At 35.3% G+C, this 23374-nt stretch overlaps 1 protein-coding gene and 1 long non-coding RNA gene across 3 annotated transcripts in view; one reads left to right on the top strand and one right to left on the bottom strand.

Moving 5' to 3' along the window:
* Positions 1-23374, top strand: part of LOC110441590 (dachshund homolog 1-like) — a 95451-nt gene that overhangs the window by 66066 nt on the left and 6011 nt on the right. For both annotated transcript variants that reach the window (XM_021484782.1, XM_021484781.1), the window contains exons 5-6: positions 374-496; positions 6081-6296. In XM_021484782.1, coding sequence (XP_021340457.1) covers positions 374-496; positions 6081-6296 — 339 coding nt within the window. The remainder of the gene's footprint in view (positions 1-373; positions 497-6080; positions 6297-23374) is intronic.
* Positions 11936-20111, bottom strand: LOC110441591. Its single transcript, XR_002461884.1, has 3 exons — positions 19917-20111; positions 14707-14805; positions 11936-12183 (listed from the first exon to the last, which is right to left on the bottom strand). It is a non-coding gene; the product is annotated as an uncharacterized LOC110441591 (long non-coding RNA).

The raw sequence follows: 23374 nt of genomic DNA, 5'->3' as shown, positions 1-23374 counted from the left end.
TACAGGAAATGTCATACATAAATAATTTCCTTTTGTTACTGTTATAAATTTTATCCATTTAAAATGATTTACACATTTTTGGGATTAAAGTATTGTTTTATATGAAATTGTCAGACATCTTCCAATTGCAACGTCTGTTTCAAAAATTAAAAATATGTCTGAAAAATTCAGATTATACTTCTAATCCAAGCTGCCATTTTGAAACTCGAAAAATAGAATTGAGTAAATAATCTATTGATAGATTCTGAGCTATCACACTTTTGTCCACAGTATTACAATTTTTGTTTATTGCCACAGATTCGTCAGTGATGTTGATGGTAATAGTTTGGCTAATCTGAGATCTGTAGTGTTTGATATTTGTATTTAATTGTAGACAACAAACCTCTGAACCTACACATCAACGGACACACTAAGGACCTCAGCAACAGGTTCTCCAATGGAAAGAGTGATGACGATGATGATGAGGACGACAGACTGTCTGATGAGAGAGATGACGGTAAGTTCACGTCTATCATATTTATCAGGAGATGACAGCTGACAACTAGGAGTTCTGTTCCTTAGGAAGACAAATAGGTTTTGGTGACATAAACCATAATAAAAAAAATATTAACGCAAAATTATGTTTTTATTTAAAACAATTTTAATAATCTATTGTCAATAAACAAAAGATGTAGACTATTTTATTTCTTTCATTTCAAATTCTTGTTCAAATGTCATACTAAAGATGTCTTGAATTGGCTTTCACAAATTTGAAAATATAAAATACAATGTTCCTGAAAGAAATAACCCTAAATAAAAAACCAAAATTACTTTTTCATGTCAGTATATTTTCCATATCAAATATTTTATAGAAAAATATAAAAATTGATTATGACCATGATTTTTTTTTATTTTAAAATGTTGAAATATTTCTTCTCACAAACAAGTGATGTTTCTATATGCATCAATACTGTTAAATCTTTTGCCTTCTTTCTGATAACAAAATCCTTGGGAAATCTCTTGACAGTTATTCTTTGTATCATCCATTTGTCTTAGCCCTCCTCCTTTTGTTCCTGCAGTCAGAGAGATTAGATGTTTAAGTGTATATGGTACAATGACTAAAACTTCTACCCCAAAGACTTGCAGCAAGTAATCTCCCTTGGCAAGTCCTCTCGTAAATGGCCTATAAATGTAGTTACCATTTTTGCAATAATCTCCCATTCTCATTAAGAATATAAGCTTGTAAGACCAGGGGTGCACTAGCACGAGGCTGGAGCTGGAATGCTCTATGATCTCAGCCATGTATAAATAAAATATAAGGACAACTGCTACCGTTATTATAGCACAAAATAAAAAATCTTCTCCTTATTACAAATTTTATTGAAAAGAGAAAATTAAGCATTTGATTTGGCTGTGGTTGGTGGTGTAGTAACACAGTGGGACAGACTTGTAATGGCCAGTCCTATTAGACCTTCTTTCAGGCCAGCACATCTGGCATTTACAGCATCAGCTTGAACAATCTCCTGCTCTGTCATAACAGGGTATTTGTCGTTAATTTGTAACTATTTTCATGGCTGATCGTGTTTTCTTTGATTAAAGCTGGCCAGGTTGTGTGCCTTTGTAGTTGTTTGGTTTTAATGGTTGCGTTGCGTCCCTGTTGCGTCCGAACACTGTTTTTCCAGCCATGGTTATAGGAGTTGAGTTAGCATTTTTCATTAGTTGTCCATTATTTTCTTTATGACTAATAAGCTGGTATCATTTTCATGTTGAGTATTAAATAATCATGATCTGAAGTTCAGTTCTGTTCTTGACGAGAATTAATATCTGAATCAGTGAGTGTTAATTACGGTAGGAGTAGATTTGTTCACCTCAGTGCTTACCACATGAAATTAGTGGCTGAATGTTCACCTGGCTTTTAGTCTGAACAGAACTTCTACTTCACTAGTCTTATTGATTAATTACAGGTAAATTATAGATCAGGACTTCCAATGTTTTGTATATATATGTAATATTTCATAAAGCCAGTGTGTAATTTATACATCAGCTCTAAACCTGGCTGGTTATAGTGTAACAGAAGAAAATGTCACGTTGGTAACTAAAATAGTGGTATACAATATCTCATAAATGAAATGTATACCAAAGTTTTTTATTAAAGTATATCAATCTTTATAACATTGATATTATAATTTTGCAAGAAAATTAAAACTGAAAAGTATCAAATGTCCAATATTTTAAGATTCTAATAAAGGTAACAACTATGAGTTATAATTAAAAATAGAAAATTAATTTGTACTTTCTATAGACTGAGAATGAACAATTTTATCTGTGGATCAGAAAATATATTTTAAAAATTGAGGATATCTCCAGTATGCCTCATTCTGATGACTAAAACTTTCATTATTAAATTTGATTTTCTTGTCATATGCTCTGTTTGTTGTATCAGTTTAGTATTATTGTAGAATTTGATACGGACTTTTAAGACACCAGCCTCATATAAATACCCCTCAGCTGTACTCTACCTTAACGAGTACTAGATGAACAAAGTACAATAGCAGGTCTCTATCACGGACTCTGTGGAACTAATAAAAAAAGACCTGTCACGTTTAATGTTAGTCCTCGTTGGCTTTTCTTGTGTCATTAAAAAAGACCTAATATGAATGAAGAATCTTATAAATTTGTTAAAACAATGGAAGAATTAGTCTGTTAGAGGAGAAAGCATCCTGATGATCTCAGCTGGAAATTCAATTTCAGCCGACATTTCTGTGGGACTCTCATAACCGCCTAATGTCCTGAAAATTGTCTCAGCAATGTGACGGCAAATTTGATAATTCCAGATTGGCTGTAATAATGCATTGGGTAATGGGGAGAGAAGCCGCAGGATCTCTGAGAAGTATAAAGACACTGTCGTAGCAGGATGAATAATAAATGTACAATTAATGTATGGTAATACCAAACACAATATGACAACTATTTTATGAGCAGTGATAACAGCCTTCTGAGTTTTTTTCCAGATATTTGTTAAATTTTGTATAAGTCCTAAATCATTAAATTTGTGGTGATTTAAAAAAAAAATATATTAAACTCAGCCTACAGATGAAAATTCCCATACTTTGTCTAGACCGTAAAAGTGTCTTTACATGTATAACTTAACATGTATGAGTATTTAACATGTTAGTCTTGACTTTCCATATGCCTTTATTTTATATTTATATTTTGTACAGTAAAACCTTGTCATACTGCCACCATTTGTCTAGAGAAATTTTGGCATTATAAAGAAGTTTGGCAATACACTTGGGGAAAATATATAAAGGATCTCTAAAGAAAAGGAGAAAAGGGGACCTTGACATATGTGGACAGTATGTGAAATGGCAAATTAAAAAAAAGGGTGTTACCTTATATTGATGGAAGTTTTACTGTATATCTATGGTTAACATGTTTGTTAAAAGACTTTCCAAGCCAAACCTTACAGGTTTATTTTCAATGTGTATTGATACCAGGTAGTCATAATTTTGATTCTCAAAAAATAAAACTTGATTTTTTTTAATTGTTTTGCTTATTGCTGTGACCAGATTTCAATATTGAAATTTTTTAAAGCAAAAACCCTTCATGTAATGTTTTTCTTGGTGGAAAAAAAAAGTATAAATGCTTTTGCTCTGACCTTGTTTAAATGCTTGCCTTCCATGAGTCCCCCGGTAGTGTCGGCCAGTCCAGGGTTACTGTGTTAAGTGTTAATGGTTATGCTTATTAGTCTCAAGTGCTTTCTTGCTTCAGCCATTAAGATTTTTATTGGAACTCTTTTGTCTTTGGAAAGTAGAATATACCTGTTGGCAGGGAGATAGCAAGCCGGTGATTGATCTTGTCTTGGATGGAATATGAGTCCATTAAGAAACAAGTACTTTTTTCAATACACATTAAATTTGTCATTTTTATCCCAGTAAATCAAACGTTGATAACCACATTATTCCATCCTACCTACAAAACTGAAATGGATTGTTACATCAATATATCAGGACTGTTCTATGTCAGCTCTTCAGGTACAGAGGTAGTAATCTGGTGTATCATCGGCAGAAGTTATCTACTGAGATCTTGCTGGTACTTTTAATGTTTGTTTCAATAATTAATTGTTTGTCGATATCTGTCTTTGTCATTTGACTAGTGGAGAGTGTAAGGATTATATCATAAGATTGTCTGGTTTGCTTAAAGCTTTTCTTTGTTGTCCGACAATGACGGCTCAGATCAGAGAATTTAAAAGAATGGCTGCCAACTTACAAAGTCAATTGTACTTGAATAGTTCAACAGTAAACTGTTTCCTTTATAAGGGGACATCAGATAGGTACCAGATGAATTATTAACTATTTTACATAGAAACAACATCTCTTGGGTGGTATAATGAATCGGATGAACAATTTTCAGTATAGATCGTCAAGGCGGTTAATATTTTTTACCCAAGCGCGTCAACCCTTCCCATTCTCTTCTTTTGTAACAAATATAAAAATTTAATGATTTGGTCTGTTCTGAGTTGAGTTTTTATGGCCGTTTCCTGTGACTTTGCCTTTTCCTCTTTCACGGCTGCCAGGCAGGAAGGTCAATAGGTAGACCCTGTTAATTGATAGAAGGAACTGTAAGACATCAGTAGTAGTTGGTATGATATTGTCAATTTACCAGATGTGTGTAGACATATATAGTGTGTTCTACCTGATGCTGGGCTGATCATTTTCAGACCAAAATTCACGACAGCTGTAAAGCGCTTAGTTCATCCCCTAACTGACAATTTGTTGCCAAGAAAATAACAGATAGCCCAATATTATACAGTTTTCTAGAGAATGTAAACTACACGTATGTAATATTTGTCAGGACAATAGGGAAATGCAGCTTAAACTTGTAAAAATCAGTTTTTATCTGTTTCTCCATATTTGACGATCATGGCTATTTCATACTTCTGTAGATGATAGCTGCACGCTAACGATACATTAAATCCATTATTTCTGAAGACCTGCTGAGAAATTATTTTTGATTCCTGGTGCCTAAACTCTTGAGAAAACAAATTTTATAGTTTGATATACATTTTATTGCCAGCAGACTGCATCCCTCCTTTCAAATGTAGGTTTGAAAATATTATAAGTGTATTTCAGGTTTAAATTTGTGGTATTTTTATAGCCCAGATAATCACAGCCTCCAAATCTTCACAGTGAAGAAGATAGAGAAAAGAAATAAAACCAGAGAATGGCATCACATTTTAAATTGATATAATGATTTTTGGGGTTGAAGGTCGGCTACACATTAAGGTGTGTAGGATCACATCCATCATTATCATTGATATGTTATAGATTTACTCAATAAATGAGACAGGGTAATTGTATTAAAAAGATTTGCTGAGGCGTTTGGCAGTGGGGGTTTCCTGCGGGATGTAGGGAGTGTCGGAGATGAAAGTTTTGGGAGATGGGACTTCACAGATATGCATTTATGCCTTGCTCAGTTCTTGTTTTAATATAATTTACATCCTCTTACAAAGATAACCACTAGTTAGTCCTAATGTCAAGTTTCCTAGCAGATCTCAAATTTATTGCAGAGATCTAGGATAAAATCATATTAGCATTAAAATGTCTGAATGGATGCTGTGAACCTGGGCAATGTTTTTTTGGTTTTAGTTTAGTATTATGGCCCTGTCCATTACATTTGATGGCTTGGGAGTATTTTCTATAAAGAACATGAAATGATAATTATTTATGGCTTAACTACCAATTATGACAGCAAATTGATATAGATAAGTTTGATTTGAAAGCCAGCATGGATTGAAATGAACCAGATACCAATGTAGAACTTCAAAGATTTCAGCAAAATCATTTGGATTAGAATTCTACATAAATACATACATCAAAACTTCACAACAAATGACTTGATTTTCATTTTCAATTTTTAATTTTTTGAAGAAATAATATAGATTAAATTGTGATTTCCCAAATTTTAATTTTCAGATTTCCTAAATTTTAAGTTTTAATATAAAAACCTCATTAAGAACGTTTAAGACATTCGTAAAAACATATAGTTAACAGAAATTGGTAATATAGCCTTGAATTAAAGAACTACTTTTCTTTCTGTAGACTTGGATGACAGTATGGACCCAAGTGAGTCGGGCAACAACAGTGATATTGGGGAGAAACACACGGCCCCTGCCGCACCCTTTCCTACAGAACTCCTGAACGGAGAGACACCCTCGATTTCCTCCATAGAGACTCTCCTCCTCAACATCCAAGGACTACTCAAGGTCGCAGCAGAAAACGCCCGCCACCACGAAAGGCAGCTTAGCTATGAAAAAGGTACAGAAATCCCTTGATGTTGACACATAATTACATTAGTACCAACTGTGTTGTGTTGTTTTCTGTAGTGATTTTTGTAAGGTCATTTTCTCCAGCTTTGCATTAAATTGAATTGAAGCTGATTTGTGATAATGAAATGGAAAAGTTTAAGTTGAATTTTGGTTTTAACACAAGTGAATTTTTCTAAAGCAGAAATATGTTTTTAACATCGAGAAAGTAAATCTTATCTGTCAGGTGAGATTTAATTAATCAGCACAATTTGGTTCCTTCAATTTAGTTCAGGTTTTTTTAGTGTTTTTCCTAACTCTTGAAATAAATATTTTTTTCGTTTTTCTTCTGCTAATTAAGCTAAGTCTGTTAACCTTTCTTGCAATGTAGTGTGATGATTATCTGCTACGCCACTGGCGTACTCCGACTGGAGCCTGTTTAAGATCTGTTCTTATATCATTGTTTGAAGGACACACTGGAATAAAATAGAACTGTACAAATGCTATACAAAAAATGTAGTTATTTTAATTAAATTTATAAAGTCAGTTGTAGGGACAAGTCCAGGAGCTAGAAATAAAATCTACAGATGTTAATACAATATCTCTGAAATCAGAGTTTCAGAACAAATGGATAATATTAATTTCGTTTTTAATTGCATTTTCAAAATTAAACAAAATACAACCATGTAAAGAGCAGAATTATTTCAAGAATTTTTTTAGATCATGAAATGTAATTTCATTTTTTTTTAATCTCTAGTGCATCTCCATGGTAACGTGATTACGTAAAACCAATGATGTTGTGTATAACTTCCCAATTAAATCTGGTCATGTGTTTAGAACCTTTTCATTGATGAATCTGCTTTAAGGCAAACAAGCTGTTTCTAGAAAATGCTTTTCTTATGTCGTGTGTTCTAACGTTTGGTCAATCCCAGAAACATTGTTGATCATTCAGTAGGCAATTAAGTGTTAGTGAGTTCATTCTTCACTTCATCAGGGAACAAATCCTTTGTAATTATTCATCTTACTACAGCAGATCACGAAATTTAAACATAACAGGGTACTTGTTACCTCAAAGGTACATTTTAATGTCCCATTAGACCGTACAATTTTAATGTCCCATTAGACCATACATTTTAATGTCCCATTAGACCATACATTTTATGTCCCATTAGACCATACATTTTAATGTCCCATTAGACCATACAATTTTACCTCATTAGACCATACAATTTTAATGTCCCATTAGACCATACAATTTAATGTCCCATTAGACCATACAATTTTAATGTCCCATTAGACCATACAATTTACTGTCCCATTAGACAATACAATTTTAATGTCCCATTAGACCATACAATTTTAATGTCCCATTAGACCATACATTTTAATGTCCCATTAGACCATACAATTTTAATGTCCCATTAGACCATACATTTTAATGTCCCATTAGACCGTACAATTTTACCTCAAGCTCAATGTTATGAATTATCAGCCTATTTGATAGCTGTCATTTTCTGACATTTGAATAAGTTTCTTTAAAAGCGTAAAGTCGGATAAATCAAATGCTTCTGTGTTATATGGAGTGAACACACACTGTTTTTGATTGGAGTTCATTTGGGATTTGCTCAATTTCTTACTATGAATGGATTGTTCTTGTAAAACATTAACTCAATTCATCTGAAATCAAAAAGTTTTCCATTTTTTCCCCGAATAACCCTCTACCTAACATATGTAAAATTGAAAAAAAAGAAGATATTCCAACAAGTGAGAATTGACCCCATACACCATATTATGGTGTTACTGGTGGCCAATTCCATTATACCACCAGGGTGATCGAGGATCAGTTTTCATTCATGAGGTTTTTACACATTTACTACAAGGGAGTCAGGCTTTTTTTTATGAATGGAACATGTTTTTTAACCCAGCTTGACCCCCACAGCACATGGGAATGATATATTGACAAGTGTATATCACCAGCTACTTGAGCAGGCCTTATCACAAGGGGGTTGGGTAGCAGACATACAGCAGAGCTGCACTTGCATTTCAAACGGGGACAGTATTCCTGGCCGCCACTGACCCCTAAACTCGCTATCAATGTGTGTGTCATAAAATGCATTGAAACAAGATCAGGAATATTTCTTCCTTGTGATCCAGAGGTCATTAGTGCAATAATTCCGATTGCGGTTCATGGCCGATTGACTCAGCACTGGCTCACCCACCTATCATTTTCATTCATCCAAATTACACGACTTTTGTTCAAAAAATGTTCAGGTATTATCACTGACTAGGGTATCGCAGTGGAATATGATTCAAGTTTCCAATATTTCATTCCCATGAACATTTTGCGCTCTGGTGAAGTCCAAAAACACATGCTAGTGTGAATGGTGGAGAAATGTTCAATGGGGATCATTAAGCGGAATGGCAGCCCTGTTATTTAAGCATCCATAATTCACCAGCTGGATTGGTCATGGAACACGATCTAAGAAATCAGAACTCGGTGAGGATTAAATGAATACAAATTGATATTTCTTGCTTTTTCTACCTGTTTGACTCTGGTTCTCTTTAAATACGATTATCTGTTTCGTACGCTGCCAACATCTTGTATAAAATATGGATATTGATCTTTTTAATGGATAAGAAAGAGCGTAGAACAACAAGGTATATACGCTGAAAAATCTGTCATCAACAGATAGGGCACAGCCATTCGATAACAGTTGTGATTTTAAAATTACATGTCGCTGGCGCGTCAAGCAATATTACCAACAGATGATGTCATTATGGGAGTAGGAGATAGAACGTTAATTTTTCTCTTTCCTACGTAGAAAAATCAATATATATTGATATTAGTTGAATAGAGGAAAAGTCATAAAGTGTGGTTTTAACAGAATGCCATATAACAGAGCATGTCAAGGCCCTGTACTACCAAAGCACAATGATGAGGTATGAAAAATGTTTAAGTATTTTAAACTGATTGGTAATTTTAATAAAATTTTCATCTGTTCTGTTGAGTTCAATAGAGTGTGCCAAGTTTACTGTAGGGCTCCATCTGTGGCCACTGGTAGGAGTATATCGTCCAGCCCTTTATTACCTGTAATTAGAGGGAGAAGTCACCTAAAAAGAAAAAAAATCCAGGTAGATATAATGTTCACCTGTACCGCCCTAAACTTATCAATCCAAGTAAACTGTAAGATAAACAACCAAACCATGATACAGGATGTGGAGAGAGGAAATAAAACATCTATTAGATGGGTCACATTTCATTTTAGCATTCTGTAGAAAGATTGGGGAATTTCTATCATCAAGGTAAATTCTAACAAAGGTTGTAATAATAGTGATATTTGATTTACTCTCTTACCCGTATAACATATGTACCCTGCCTGAGGTCTCCCCAGGTTAGATAGTTTTATAGCCTGTAGTGACTGTGACTAGTCCACCTCAGATAGCGTATAGTAACAAGGACTACCCAACCTCAGGTCTCCTGGGGTCAGATAGCCTATTGTTACTGTGACTAGTCCACCTCAGATAGCGTATAGTAACAAGGACTACCCAACCTCTGGTCTCCTGGGGTCAGATAGCCTATTGTTACTGTAACTAGCCCACCTCAGGTCTCCCCAGGTCAGATAGCCAATTGTTACTGTGACTAGCCCACCTCTGGTCTCCCTGTGTCAGATAGCCTTTTGTTACTGTGACTAGTCAACCTCAGGTCTCCCCAGGTCTTTTCAGGTTAGGTGGTCCATTTTGACTGTGGCTAGCCCACCTCAGGTCTCCCCAGGTCAGATACACTATTGTGACTAGGACTAGCCCACCTCAGGTCTCCCCAGGTCAGATTCACTATTGTGACTAGGACTAGCCCACCTCAGGTCTTCACAGGTCAGATACACTATTGTGACTAGGACTAGCCCACCTCAGGGCTCCCCAGGTCAGATACACTATTGTGACTAGGTCTAGCCCACCTCAGGTCTCCCCAGGTCAGATACACTATTGTGCCTAGGACTAGCCCACCTCAGGTCTCCCCATGTCAGATACACTATTGTGACTAGGACTAGTCCACCTCAGGTCTCCCCAGGTCAGATACACTATTGTGCCTAGGACTAGCCCACCTCAGGTCTCCCCATGTCAGATACACTATTGTGACTAGGACTAGCCCACCTCAGGTCTTCACAGGTCAGATTCACTATTGTGACTAGGACTAGCCCACCTCAGGGCTCCCCAGGTCAGATACACTATTGTGACTAGGTCTAGCCCACCTCAGGTCTCCCCAGGTCAGATACCCTATTGTGACTAGGACTAGCCCACCTCAGGGCTCCCCAGGTCAGATACACTATTGTTACTAGGACTAGCCCACCTCAGGTCTCCCCGGGTCAGATACACTATTGTGACTAGGACTAGCTCACCTCAGGTCTTCACAGGTCAGATACACTATTGTGACTAGGAATAGCCCACCTCAGGCCTTAGACCATATAGTCCATGACTGACAATAGTCAGTCATGAGTTGTCAGACCGTATAGTCCATGTCTGACAATAGTCAGTCATGAGTAGTCAGTCATGAGTAGTCAGACCATATAGTCCATGACTGACAATAGTCAGTCATGAGTTGTCAGACCGTATAGTCCATGTCTGACAATAGTCAGTCATGAGTAGTCAGTCATGAGTAGTCAGACCATATAGTCCATGACTGACAATAGTCAGTCATGAGTTGTCAGACCGTATAGTCCATGTCTGACAATAGTCAGTCATGAGTAGTCAGTCATGAGAAGTCAGACCATATAGTCCATGACTGACAATAGTCAGTCATGAGTTGTCAGACCATATAGTCCATGTTGTCAGTCATGAGTAGTCCAGATATTTTAATGTAATGGGGAACTTTACATTAATTCAATTAAAAACATCAAGAAATTGATAGATTCTTTTTATCTAAATATACACTTAATTAATTTTCTATATGTTAAGTTATAAGTGGATGTTAACAATGGGAAGTGTGGGTGACTATGCGTTTGATCCATTGGTCTCCTGCTTGTTCCAATGTAATAGCCATGACGCTTCAACATTGAGGTCACCTAAAATACCTGTTTACGGGGAGGTGAAGTCACAATTGTTAGGAGTAGATTTAAACATTCACCCATTCATTTTAATTTTGAGCCGTCAGAAAATACTGCTGAACAGCAACAATTACTTAACTATTTATGTCTTATAGGAAGTAGATGAAGTATAAAAATTACACTTAATCTGTGTGCATCTATGTCAAAAACGGATCCATTCATACAGGTTTTCCAAGTCAATACCGGATTTGTTAGTCGATGCACAGTAATCGTTGGAATATAACATATTTCAACATGTTTTTCTTGAAACAATGAATCACTCGCGTGTAAGTAATGTGCTTGATTCTGATCAGACACGGTACGGTATTTGCTGCAAACCATGTTCCAATCAATTTTGTGCTTCAAGTAATTTGAAAAATAGGCAACGCAGGAAAACAAATATTTTTTTCTAGAATTAATTCTATTATTTCTCTGTTTCCCAGGGTTTGCAAAAAAACAACCATTCCATTGAAATTTGATAAAAATAATTAATTCTTGCAGCAATAAATTTTCTGGTATGGAATTTCTATTAATATATAAATGCAGGCATGCATGGAAATTAAATGAGGTTAATTCAGTACTATATAGTTCTAAGAAACTACATAATTTTGTTGCATTTATTTTTTCTCTCAATAAATCTAGCTAATAACCTTTTAATGATTAGGTTTCAATATAAGCCTGACAGCCTGAGTTTGTGTGGGATTGGAATGTGAAGGGTTAGACCATTCTGATTCTATACAAATTCATTACTGCACTCAACTTATATTCCGTCTTACTCTTTATCAGTCACATCTGGAGATAGCCTTGCACTGGTTACGTTATCTGTTAGTAGGATAGAAAAAGGAGTGTGTAAATTGTCATAAACGATATTTCAAAACGAGCGAAGTCATCAGACCTACATCAGGTAATAAAATACCACCTTTAAGAAATTGTACATCTTAGAACAGGTTTGATGGACTTCACCTGTGTAATGAAACAAATAGTAACTAATGTATGTCAATAAGGATTTTTTCAAACGTTCCTGGTTTCATGATGAAAGTGATCTGTAATTGATGTTTGGGCCGCCTAGCTATGAGATATATATATTCAAAAAGATAATTGATTCTTACATGTGTTGGTATTTTACGAGCTGAAGGGAGAATAAATCGTCAGCACAAAGGAAACATTAATTTTCTATACTTTTATTGCAATATGTTTTACGTTATTTAATTTAACATTCTATTACAATGTTTTTATAAAATTATATCTGCAGTAATTGTGTTCTTCAAATCTTTATATTCAGAGGAAATAAATTGAATAATAAAATATCTTCAGATCTTTCCCATTAGCTTTTAGGTTGCAATTTTTCTGTCTTGTATAGAGAAAAGGATTCAAATATGAAGAGTATGGCAAAATAATGTTAATAATTAATTTGAATGGTCATTTTAATACATATTATCATTTATTTCTCTATCATCAAACACACTGAGTCAGTATTATTGTAGGTTTCTTTCTTTATAAAAATGCCAATTTAGTTATATCACCAACACATTACAAAAACATGTAATTACTAATGTAGAAAATATTCACAAACATTTAGAACATGCTAAACATTTTTTTTTAATTTTTGATATGTATTTGGCTAACATTATTATTGAAAAATCCTTTTGTAAATGTTATTAAAAATCATGTATCCTGAATTATATATGGGTACAGGTAAGTTTGGATTGGCAGATTGTGGTATTAACATATTCTCCAAGGATCGGAGTTGAAAGTGAATAACACATACGATTTATGAATATGTATTACCCAAAGGAGACAATCCCATCAGATAAACAAACTATAAAGAATAGAAGGTGAATTTTGACCCAGTCTGTGATAAGCTGAGAAACACTGAGAATGAAGCTACATTGTGTGTTATATTGGAGTTAAGACTATTATAATCAGATACACTTGTGATTGGGATCGGCCCAGGAAACCTACGATGGAAACAGCAATTATCAAACAGGTCCCAAAAATACGGAAAGATGGAAGATGAAATGCTGTGATGTTGGGATTTCACTTGGGACGGGTGTACTAATAGACGGGAACAAAGACGAACACCACACAATCCAAAAAATTAAATCAAGATATGTGTTGACGTAAAAATGTATGGCGGGGGGGGGGGGGGGGGGAGCAACAGACGTCTTATTACTTAAAAAGAGTGAAGGAGGTAGTGAAGAGAAATGAAGGTAATCTTTATATCTTGAGCCTTGAGATAGGACCACCTAGATTTCTTACAGTCTATATGTGCTGGATCTAAGCCTTTCATATGTTGATTATTAAATCCATTTTACAGATTCTGTATGACTTCGTCTTTATATAATATCATACAAGTTTGTAGATAAATTTTATTCTTCCTACAGAGTTACAATCAAACATAAGACTCTGAGGAAACAGTCAGTTGGCCAGGGTTTACTTTCCATAAAGGATTTTGGTTGGATAAAATACTTGTGTGGATCAAGAGGAAATGTAGGAAGATAATCCCAACATTCTTGATTGAAATACTTTTAAAGAATTCTTATATTTGATATTTCTGATGAAATCTGTTTTCACGGCAGACAGGATGGATTGGCCTTATCATTTCGGGAATGGCATGGAAGTTTCTTGTTTGTTGATGAAAGTTTTTTAATCATGTGTTGTTCAGAGATGAAAACCAAATATCCTTTTCAGATGCAAAACCATATGACTTACAGTAGATTGAAGATGAATGTATTTGACTGGCTACAGATTGTAGATGACTGTAAACAATGTTCAGAGCATTCCTCAACATTTAGATACAAATCTTGAGCACTGATCATCATGAGTTCCCCAGACATCATATTCATTCATCACTGGATTGTAATCAGGATTTTTATTTATTTATTTATTTGTGCTGAGAAACTTATTCCGGTTATATCACTTCGGTGAAATTTTTCTCTGATTTTAACAAGCTTTTTCTATACCTTATGAAAAATGCAAATTTTATGATAGGACAAAAAGGCACATGTGTATATAAGGTAAAAAGGGAATGGAATAGAGTAGCCACAGAAATGCTTTGTATAGATTATCTGGTAATTATATATCATTCAAAATCATTAAACAGTAGCAACATCAAATTTGGAAGTAGTAAGGTCTGTCTCCATTTTCTGTTACACAGGAGTGGCTCTGGACTCATCACGGTTAGCTTGTCTGCACCCAATACAAGGAAATGATTCAATTGTGTTATACGCATTTCAAGAATTCCACATAGACCTTCAAGGTTCATTAAATTTCAGCTGTGTTCAGTATTGCCCCCTGAATGCCAGTGTATTATTAGTGCTAGCTGTAATGGTAAACTTTGTTTACCTGTAGTTCACCTGTATGGGTGTCTGGTTACACCTGTGTGGCTAATCATTACTTCATGCATCAGTGTTATCACCTTCCTCCCTCAATCTTAGGCTGATCCTTGTCAATGGAAAAGAAAATCTAACATTTAATTTAGGGATTAAGATTTTGTATAATCTGGACATACTAGAGTGCTCTCTCCTTACTGTAGAAAGTAGAATTTCAACTCCATGCATGTAGGTGGAGTAAGTGTAGCATTTCAATCCTCAGAAAGTATTGTGAAGATCGTATCGGATCAACCATTGCCTTTTTTGCTGTGAATGTTGCACCTGTATGAAATATAATAAATTGCATGCTATAATATTGCAAATTTTATGAGGTTATCTGCTCTCTAGATCAGGTATGTGAATATTGTAAAGCTAAAGAGTTGTCTCCCCTCCCATCTTGCCCCAAGGACACATTTGATACAGCTGTATGACTGATCAGCAATTTCTCTCCTTCTACAATGGAAATGTCTAAAAACATCACCAATTTTGAGCCAACAAACTGTATTGCAGGTGCAGGTTTAACATTTTTATATATCACCATAACTCCATAGATATAAAATGTAATCTCCTGTGATTCTGGACAAGTTTGAGTTGTCTGCTCTTGAGTGAAGCAGTAGGAGAATCCCAGTGTGTTGAGCTGTGCGGGAGGCAGGGCTACAGGTGCATGTTTATGTCTCCTGTTAAAGGGGAGGCTGCGGAGAGCTATTGATTAGAGGGAGCTGAGGGCCAGCAGCTGTAGCCGAGGAGGATATTGTGATTTCTGTAATACGAGAACCTATTAACACTTGTCCCTATCTTCAGGGTAGTTTTTATAGAATTACTGCTGTAAATTGTTGTATTTTTATGTGAGATTTTCTTGTCTAAATTGCACGCCCCATCCATTTCCATTTGAATAAATACAGAAAAGTGTATAAACAATAATGTACTTTAAATGGGGAATTTTCGGAATGATATAACATTCTCTGGTGCAATATCAGCGTTATTGCAATGAAAACCACGTGAAGTCCATAATTCCCAGAATGAAATGGAATCCTGATTGTGTGATAAATAAAATGTACCCCTCCCAACGGCAATTGTAATAATAAAATATCATGTATAATGCAGACCACATTCAAAATGACATTAGACATATTACTGCCTTCATCGTATCAGATCCAGGTCAGGATCGGAGCACTGCTACAGATGACCTCCATTACTGAAGTAAATGAAAATGACAAAGTGAAACAGATTTACTGTTACCTCAATGCAATAATATTGTTCGCTCATTTCATTCGCTGTAATGAAAATCATTTTCTGAATTCTCCAAGGATTGATACAACTACATTTCCTAATAGGTTTTACTATTGTCACAACAGAAAAAGACCAACCTGGGCTATAACTTAGGTACTTAGCAACATAGAGCCACCGAGATAAAGAAAATAAACATTTTCTATAGCAAAATTGATTTGGAATGCCAGGAAATTAACATCCTCAGAGGACAGCACAGCTATAAAGAGATATGAAATATCAGAAATGAATCCGTTTTTATTAAAATGAAAATATTTTGCAGGTCATCATGTTGTGTGTTTTAATGGAAAATGGAAATGAACAAAGAAATTAAGATTGTAATCCCCTAAATCCCGTGTCTGGAGACTAGGCAATGTAGTCATTCAGGCTGATATTGTTAGGGATGACTAAGGTAGATTAATGACTTGCAGACGTCAAGGAGGATAGCAGTATACATGTAATATCTCGCGGAGATAGCCTGGTGGTAGGTATAGCAGTTATAGATAATGACAGAACCTGTTTATTAAAGATTATTACCTGAACGGGCAGATGAAACACGGAAATAATCTCAAATACATTACGTTTTCTGTGTTTACTGGCAAAGTTAAATGATATTTGATAACTTGGAAAGCTGGAAATTGTGTTGCTGGTTAAATGAAAAACTGGAAATTGAAAATGAGAATTATGCTATGTGATAGATTAAAAACAGGAACAAAGATAGTGAATAATATCCTATTTCTGAGTCGTAAGATAAAGATGTAACACTGATAATCTATCACCGCAAAACAAAAAAATAATGACAATATTTGTATCGGTGATAAACCTAGAATGTACGCGATTCTACGAACCTGCTCACCTCCACGTTCCTACCATAAAACTTATTTTCAGGTTCTTACAGATTGCTTGAGCTAAACTTTTCAGAGGTGGCCAACATAACACCTATCTTTGAAATAATTTCTTAGTTAATATATCATATATTTTATTAAATCACTCGGAGTTGAAAGGCATTTGCCAAACTTAAATCACTAATATATTTGGTTACTCTGTCCCTGTGAGTATAGTGAGATTTACTTATATAAACAAATAAAATATGTTTTAAATAATCCAACGATGCCTCGATCCTAGATATTGTACTTAGACTGTGTGGGGAGTTTCAGTAGTTCACCTTCTTACTATTGAACTTCCTGCATACAGGGTAATTATCAGAGCATTGCTATTTTCAAGGTTTTCACAAAATGATAAATCTATAAAAATTAAAAGTGACAGGTAACAGTCTCTAGTAAGGTAATACTGTACTAAACAGCTAACAAAATCAGGTGTGTAACACTACATACCCAACAGTCTCTAGTAAGGTAATACTGTACTAAACAGCTAACAAAATCAGGTGTGTAACACTACATACCCAACAGTCTCTAGTAAGGTAATACTGTACTAAACAGCTAACAAAATCAGGTGTGTAACACTACATACCCAACAGTCTCTAGTAAGGTAATACTGTACTAAACAGCTAACAAAATCAGGTGTGTAACACTACATACCCAACAGTCTCTAGTAAGGTAATACTGTACTAAACAGCTAACAAAATCAGGTGTGTAACACTACATACCCAACAGTCTCTAGTAAGGTAATACTGTACTAAACAGCTAACAAAATCAGGTGTGTAACACTACATACCCAACAGTCTCTAGTAAGGTAATACTGTACTAAACAGCTAACAAAATCAGGTGTGTAACACTACATACCCAACAATCTCTAGTAAGGTAATACTGTACTAAACAGCTAACAAAATCAGGTGTGTAACACTACATACCCAACAGTCTCTAGTAAGGTAATACTGTACTAAACAGCTAACAAAATCAGGTGTGTAACACTACATACCCAACAATCTCTAGTAAGGTAATACTGTACTAAACAGCTAACAAAATCAGGTGTGTAACACTACATACCCAACAATCTCTAGTAAGGTAATACTGTACTAAACAGCTAACAAAATCAGGTGTGTAACACTACATACCCAACAATCTCTAGTAAGGTAATACTGTACTAAACAGCTAACAAAATCAGGTGTGTAACACTACATACCCAACAATCTCTAGTAAGGTAATACTGTACTAAACAGCTAACAAAATCAGGTGTGTAACACTACATACCCAACAATCTCTAGTAAGGTAATACTGTACTAAACAGCTAACAAAATCAGGTGTGTAACACTACATACCCAACAATCTCTAGTAAGGTAATACTGTACTAAACAGCTAACAAAATCAGGTTTGTAGCACTACATACCCAACATTCTCTTTTTAACGTAATACTGTACTAAACAGCTAACAAAATCAGGTTTGTAGCACTACATACCCAACATTCTCTTTTTAACGTAATACTGTATATCCAACAATATTTAGTAACGTAACCCAACAATATTTAGTAACGTAACCCAACAATATTTAGTCAAGTCTACACACCTAACACTAACAATTTCTAGTTAGGTGATGCTAGATAACAAACTGGAGACCACAAATTCAATATTGCATGCAATCTTGTACTTTTTCAGATAAAACTATGAACTTAACGTGGGATGAAAGCTTTATATGGTAGTTTGTGTCTGTGACTGTGCTATCACTCACCCTACAGCCTCAATGCTAATTGAACCACTCTTTCTCTCATCACTAGAGACAAATCATCCATTTTCCTGGATGATTCTTTCCCAATCTGATCCTATTCTTGTCCTGGCATTATTCCGATCTCGATCTGTCACAATATATAATTTATGACAGGGATTCTCCCAGATATGAGGAGATCTGTTCGGTACAATTTTATTTCTCTTCACCTCTCTGATAGACTGCATGGCAGTCTCATGACCTATGGAAATAGACAATATTAAAAAATCCATTATTTGAAATGAATCTAGTCGGGAGTTGTCTGTGCATAATTATAGGACAGTGAAATCGTGATTTATCCTTGATTAATGCTCCTCTGCCAGAGGAACCCATTAGCAATAAACTTAAACCTCTTAAACAAAAAATCCCCTTCACTACCAGCAAAACAATTCTTATATCTGTTCTTCATACAAACTCATTGTTTTCAAAAGCGAAAATTAATTTTGTTAATCATACAACTTGCAATACAAAGAGATTTTGTTATTTTAGTTGATATTTATATCTCTAACAAATCATTTCTTAATTGGTCAGTTGTAATGGGATAGTCTGTGTAAGGACATTAAAACTACACCGACTCCCACGGAGGATCAATACCCCTAGCAGTGCCACTCTGCCAGTTCTAGGAATGTAAACACTACAGATCTCCGATTAGCAGAATTATTACCGTAATCATTACTAACAAATCAGTGTCAATAAGAGACACATTGTAATACGGCGGAGACGAAGATTTGATAGCTCAGTACCTATAAATAACTTGTCGTAAATTATCATCAAGATGTTATTTAACAACATGAATGGGTAGACTTTCTTGTTTCTGTATTTAGTTCTGGTGACTAAGTTTCACTATACAGTTCGTACCTAAACACCCGCTCCTACCAATGATAACCAGTCAGTCGCAGGTTTTTAGTAAACAAATTGAAAATGTCATGAGATGCCCACTAGGAACATAAAACCGGCACCAGAGTTGTTTTGATAATTACGATTTTCTGCATGTGTGGAAATGTGTAATCGTGGTTGTGTGCACCAGGCCATGTTAAACTTTTCCCTCAGATCATGGTTGTTGATTATACCAGTGAACGGGTATCCTATTCCAGCTAAACTTGTAATTTACGACTGTATAAACAAACAGATATCTATACATTGGTGAATACGCTGGATTACCTGCACAGTCAGGTAAACAACCTTCCCAGTGAGACCACACCTAGCTAGACCTACCCCACATACCCACAAATGGTAGCCCCAAACATTCTTTTATACATACCACACACAGCACACATGTATCCCTCCATTTCACGACCTCCCAAATTACCTGATTCCAAATTTTACCTGCCTATTTCTAAACCCAATCTGCCTTAAACTTCCGAAGCTTAACTGCGTAGCTCCAAATCTTACCTGTAATGCTCCAAATCTAACCAGCATATAGCTCAAAATATTACCTGCATTGCTCCAAATTGACTGGTTGCCACCTTCTATACTCGATGTAAAAAGACTGCATAATTTCTAATTCAAATTTGAACAATGACATTTCAATCTATGGGCCCATCGCCATCAGTGACCTTTACATTTGCTACTACTGTATTGTCTTGACTTGACCATCACTATAAGGGTCAATTTGACCACATTTGTAGGGTGAAGATTTGCCAGATTGTTTCTGTGAAGTATCCTGAGTTATTGTTTTCAGTAGGAAGCCAAGCCTTGGGTTAATTTGAAATTCTATCTGCTTGTCATCTTATTATACAGGAAGAGAAAAAAATCTTGTCAAAATTCGGAAAAAATAAAAAAAATAACCCAGACATTGGTTCATTTGCGAGCGAAGTGCCATTCTGTCCACGACTGGCAATCCCAGCATAGATAATGGCCCCGATACAGACAAAAGTATGGAGAAAAAGGAATTTGTCATAAAGAGTATTTAATTATTTGATTGATTACAGAGAGCCTGACAGGCGTGATGGGTCAACGTCAGTGTGCAATGTATCATTTCCGTATCTTATGGAAGTGATTTGGAATATATATCACTTTTGTGACACATCCAGGAATATGGATATAAAAACCCAATGCGTTCTGTAGTGTTTTTTGTAGACACTAATGCCCGTATAATATCGTGTAATAAAGCCCAAGCTCCGACTATCATGATAGATAGGTATTCACACACCTTATTTTTTGTACGAACGTCTGAATGCGGCTTTTCGGTAGATTTTGTTATTTCTGTTTCTCTATGGTCCGCAGTTTCAGCAGCCATCAGTATATCCTTATTTATTGGAAATCTTGTTAAGAACACAATGTACTAGTGCTTAGCTGTGATAGTGACATTCCAAAGTGACAGTTTTCCGTATTTTGTGTAAATATTTATTATCATTTGCTTTTGTTTCATTTGCCAAAACATTGGGAAAAAAACATGGTGAAGCTTAAAAAAAAGTCTGTGCAACAAATAGCCTCCATAACGCTTGCTGATGATCGTTTGACCAAAGAGGTTGAAAAGAAAAAGCTATATAAAACTAGACAGAACAAGATCAATTTTTTTCCTTCCGTCACCTTTCCATCAGCAGTGTCTGGGAGGAGGCTATCTGAACATTGTCCTGACACCCAAGTGTACAAAAACGCTAAAACACGGGGGTGAATTTGACACATTAAAGTGAACACAATCTTAAATCATAGCCTTTCCTTGGTTAATGTCAGAATCATGACAATTTGTGTAGCACGAATTACTGTTCATTGAGGAATATTACCGTGGTTAGTGTTGTCTGTGTGCTCACTTTGAAGTAAAAACTCAGAAAAATAACGGGTATATCATGTTCTTCCATTTAGACACAATGATTAAAATTACAAGATTCTCCAAACTGACAGATTTTTATCTTTCTCCAGTGTCTGGTGAATATGGACTTCTGTGAATAAGCTTGTATGGATAAACATACTGGGATTGGTATGTGATGTTAAAAAATGATGGGTTTGCCTATACAGACATAGTACTACAAAATCAGGAAATAGTGGCACAAAATAAAGTTACACTTTAAATGGAAACACACTGAATTAAAACGATGGGAAAATTATCTGTAAAATAAATACTATTTTCATGAACATTATATAGCAAGAAATATAATAGAAAAGAACTTTCCTTATTTCTATGAACATTATAATAATCAAAAACTAGCTCTAAAAGATTTTTTTTTTATGAACATAGTTAGAGGTTATAAAATGGAAATGTCATTTTATACATTAACGGAAATGTAAGTGTTCCACTGCAAGTGGAAACAACTCTCCTTAAGTAAAACGTCCTGGACCTGCAGTGAGAGGGGAATGGGATCGGATCCATTGTAACGATGGTAGTCATTTTTACCTGTAATGGATAATTATTCATATACACCAGGTATTGATAAAATGCAATACTTTATGTTACGCCTACCTAGCTATTCAGGTGTGTAAATGTGTATAGGACTAATGTGCTAACAATATTGTTACGATGATCAGCAATCGTTACGCTACAGATACTTAACAGCAGAAATGACAACAGCATATTGCTACATTAATATTTCAAATTCAATAAAAATTTACAGTTACAGTAAATACCCATCATTGAGGAGGAAGTAGGGTATCTCAAATACAATGTAGTCCGCTGTACTGTTCTCCAGGAACCCTACACCTGTTCAGAGTTTAAATATTCATATATAGAGAAAGACAGCCATTTGTGAGACAAAAGTAATACCTGAGCGTGTTTTGTTGTATGGTGAAGATAATTGCCGGTATCTGAGGCATGCTACATTTTATTGCTCAATTTATGATAGCAAGCTTTTAGAAATTCAAATGAATAATATAAATGTTCATAAGTATTCTTTTTGAACAATGATCAGCTACTGATACACAAAGTTTAATGATGTTTGTCTGGAAGGGGATAATCGTTGGAATTATCAGGTTTAGATGAAGTGGAAACAGTGCTCATAAATTCCTGTCCTCAAAATTAGATACCAAATTGATTGTTGTAAATGGAGGAAAGGTAATCAGCAATAGATTCACTTCATTATTCATGGAAACATACGGTAAAAACCTATTATGAAAGGCAACAGAAGGTGTGTGATCAATTTGGAATTCACTTTATGTGGCTGTATATATGTAGTAACAGAAAGGCTAATACAGATCACACGTGGGATCAGCCACCCAAGTAGAAATGACAAGCAGTTGTTATTTTGTAACCAGCTTATATACAATGACTGGATGTGTGAAACTTAGGTGTTTATAGTAACTTTAAAGGATTCTCATGATAGCCACCCTGAACCGGTCATGATAGCTACCCTGAACCAGTCATGATAGCTACCCTGAACCAGTCATGATAGCTACCCTGTACCAGTCATGATAGCTACACTGAACCAGTCATGATAGCTACTGAGAACAAGTCATGCTAGCTACCCTGAACCAGTCATGATAGCCAACCCTGAACCTGGTTGGAGGTCCCTCAGGTCCCTAGTAGGGGTAAAAGCATCACTGTAAATATAGTGTGTGTTAACTTGTTATCCTCTGGGTGGTGTGGGCATGTTAGTAACATGGAGGAAGGGCAGACCAGAATTTAATGCTAGGATGCCTAAATTGAGGCTGCTTTGTCAGTTAATAGAATATATAATTTCAGATGTTAAAGGATTTTAAAAATATGTTAAAATATACATTAACTGATGAATGTCCATTCATCTGAATTCAACCATTACATGCATTGACTATGTATGTGGCTGAGTA

This window comes from Mizuhopecten yessoensis, unplaced genomic scaffold (genome assembly GCF_002113885.1).
Source record: "Mizuhopecten yessoensis strain PY_sf001 unplaced genomic scaffold, ASM211388v2 scaffold716047, whole genome shotgun sequence".
Classification (NCBI taxonomy): domain Eukaryota; kingdom Metazoa; phylum Mollusca; class Bivalvia; order Pectinida; family Pectinidae; genus Mizuhopecten; species Mizuhopecten yessoensis.
Note: the sequence above shows the minus strand (reverse complement) of the source record. Positions and strands in the feature narration are given on the sequence as shown.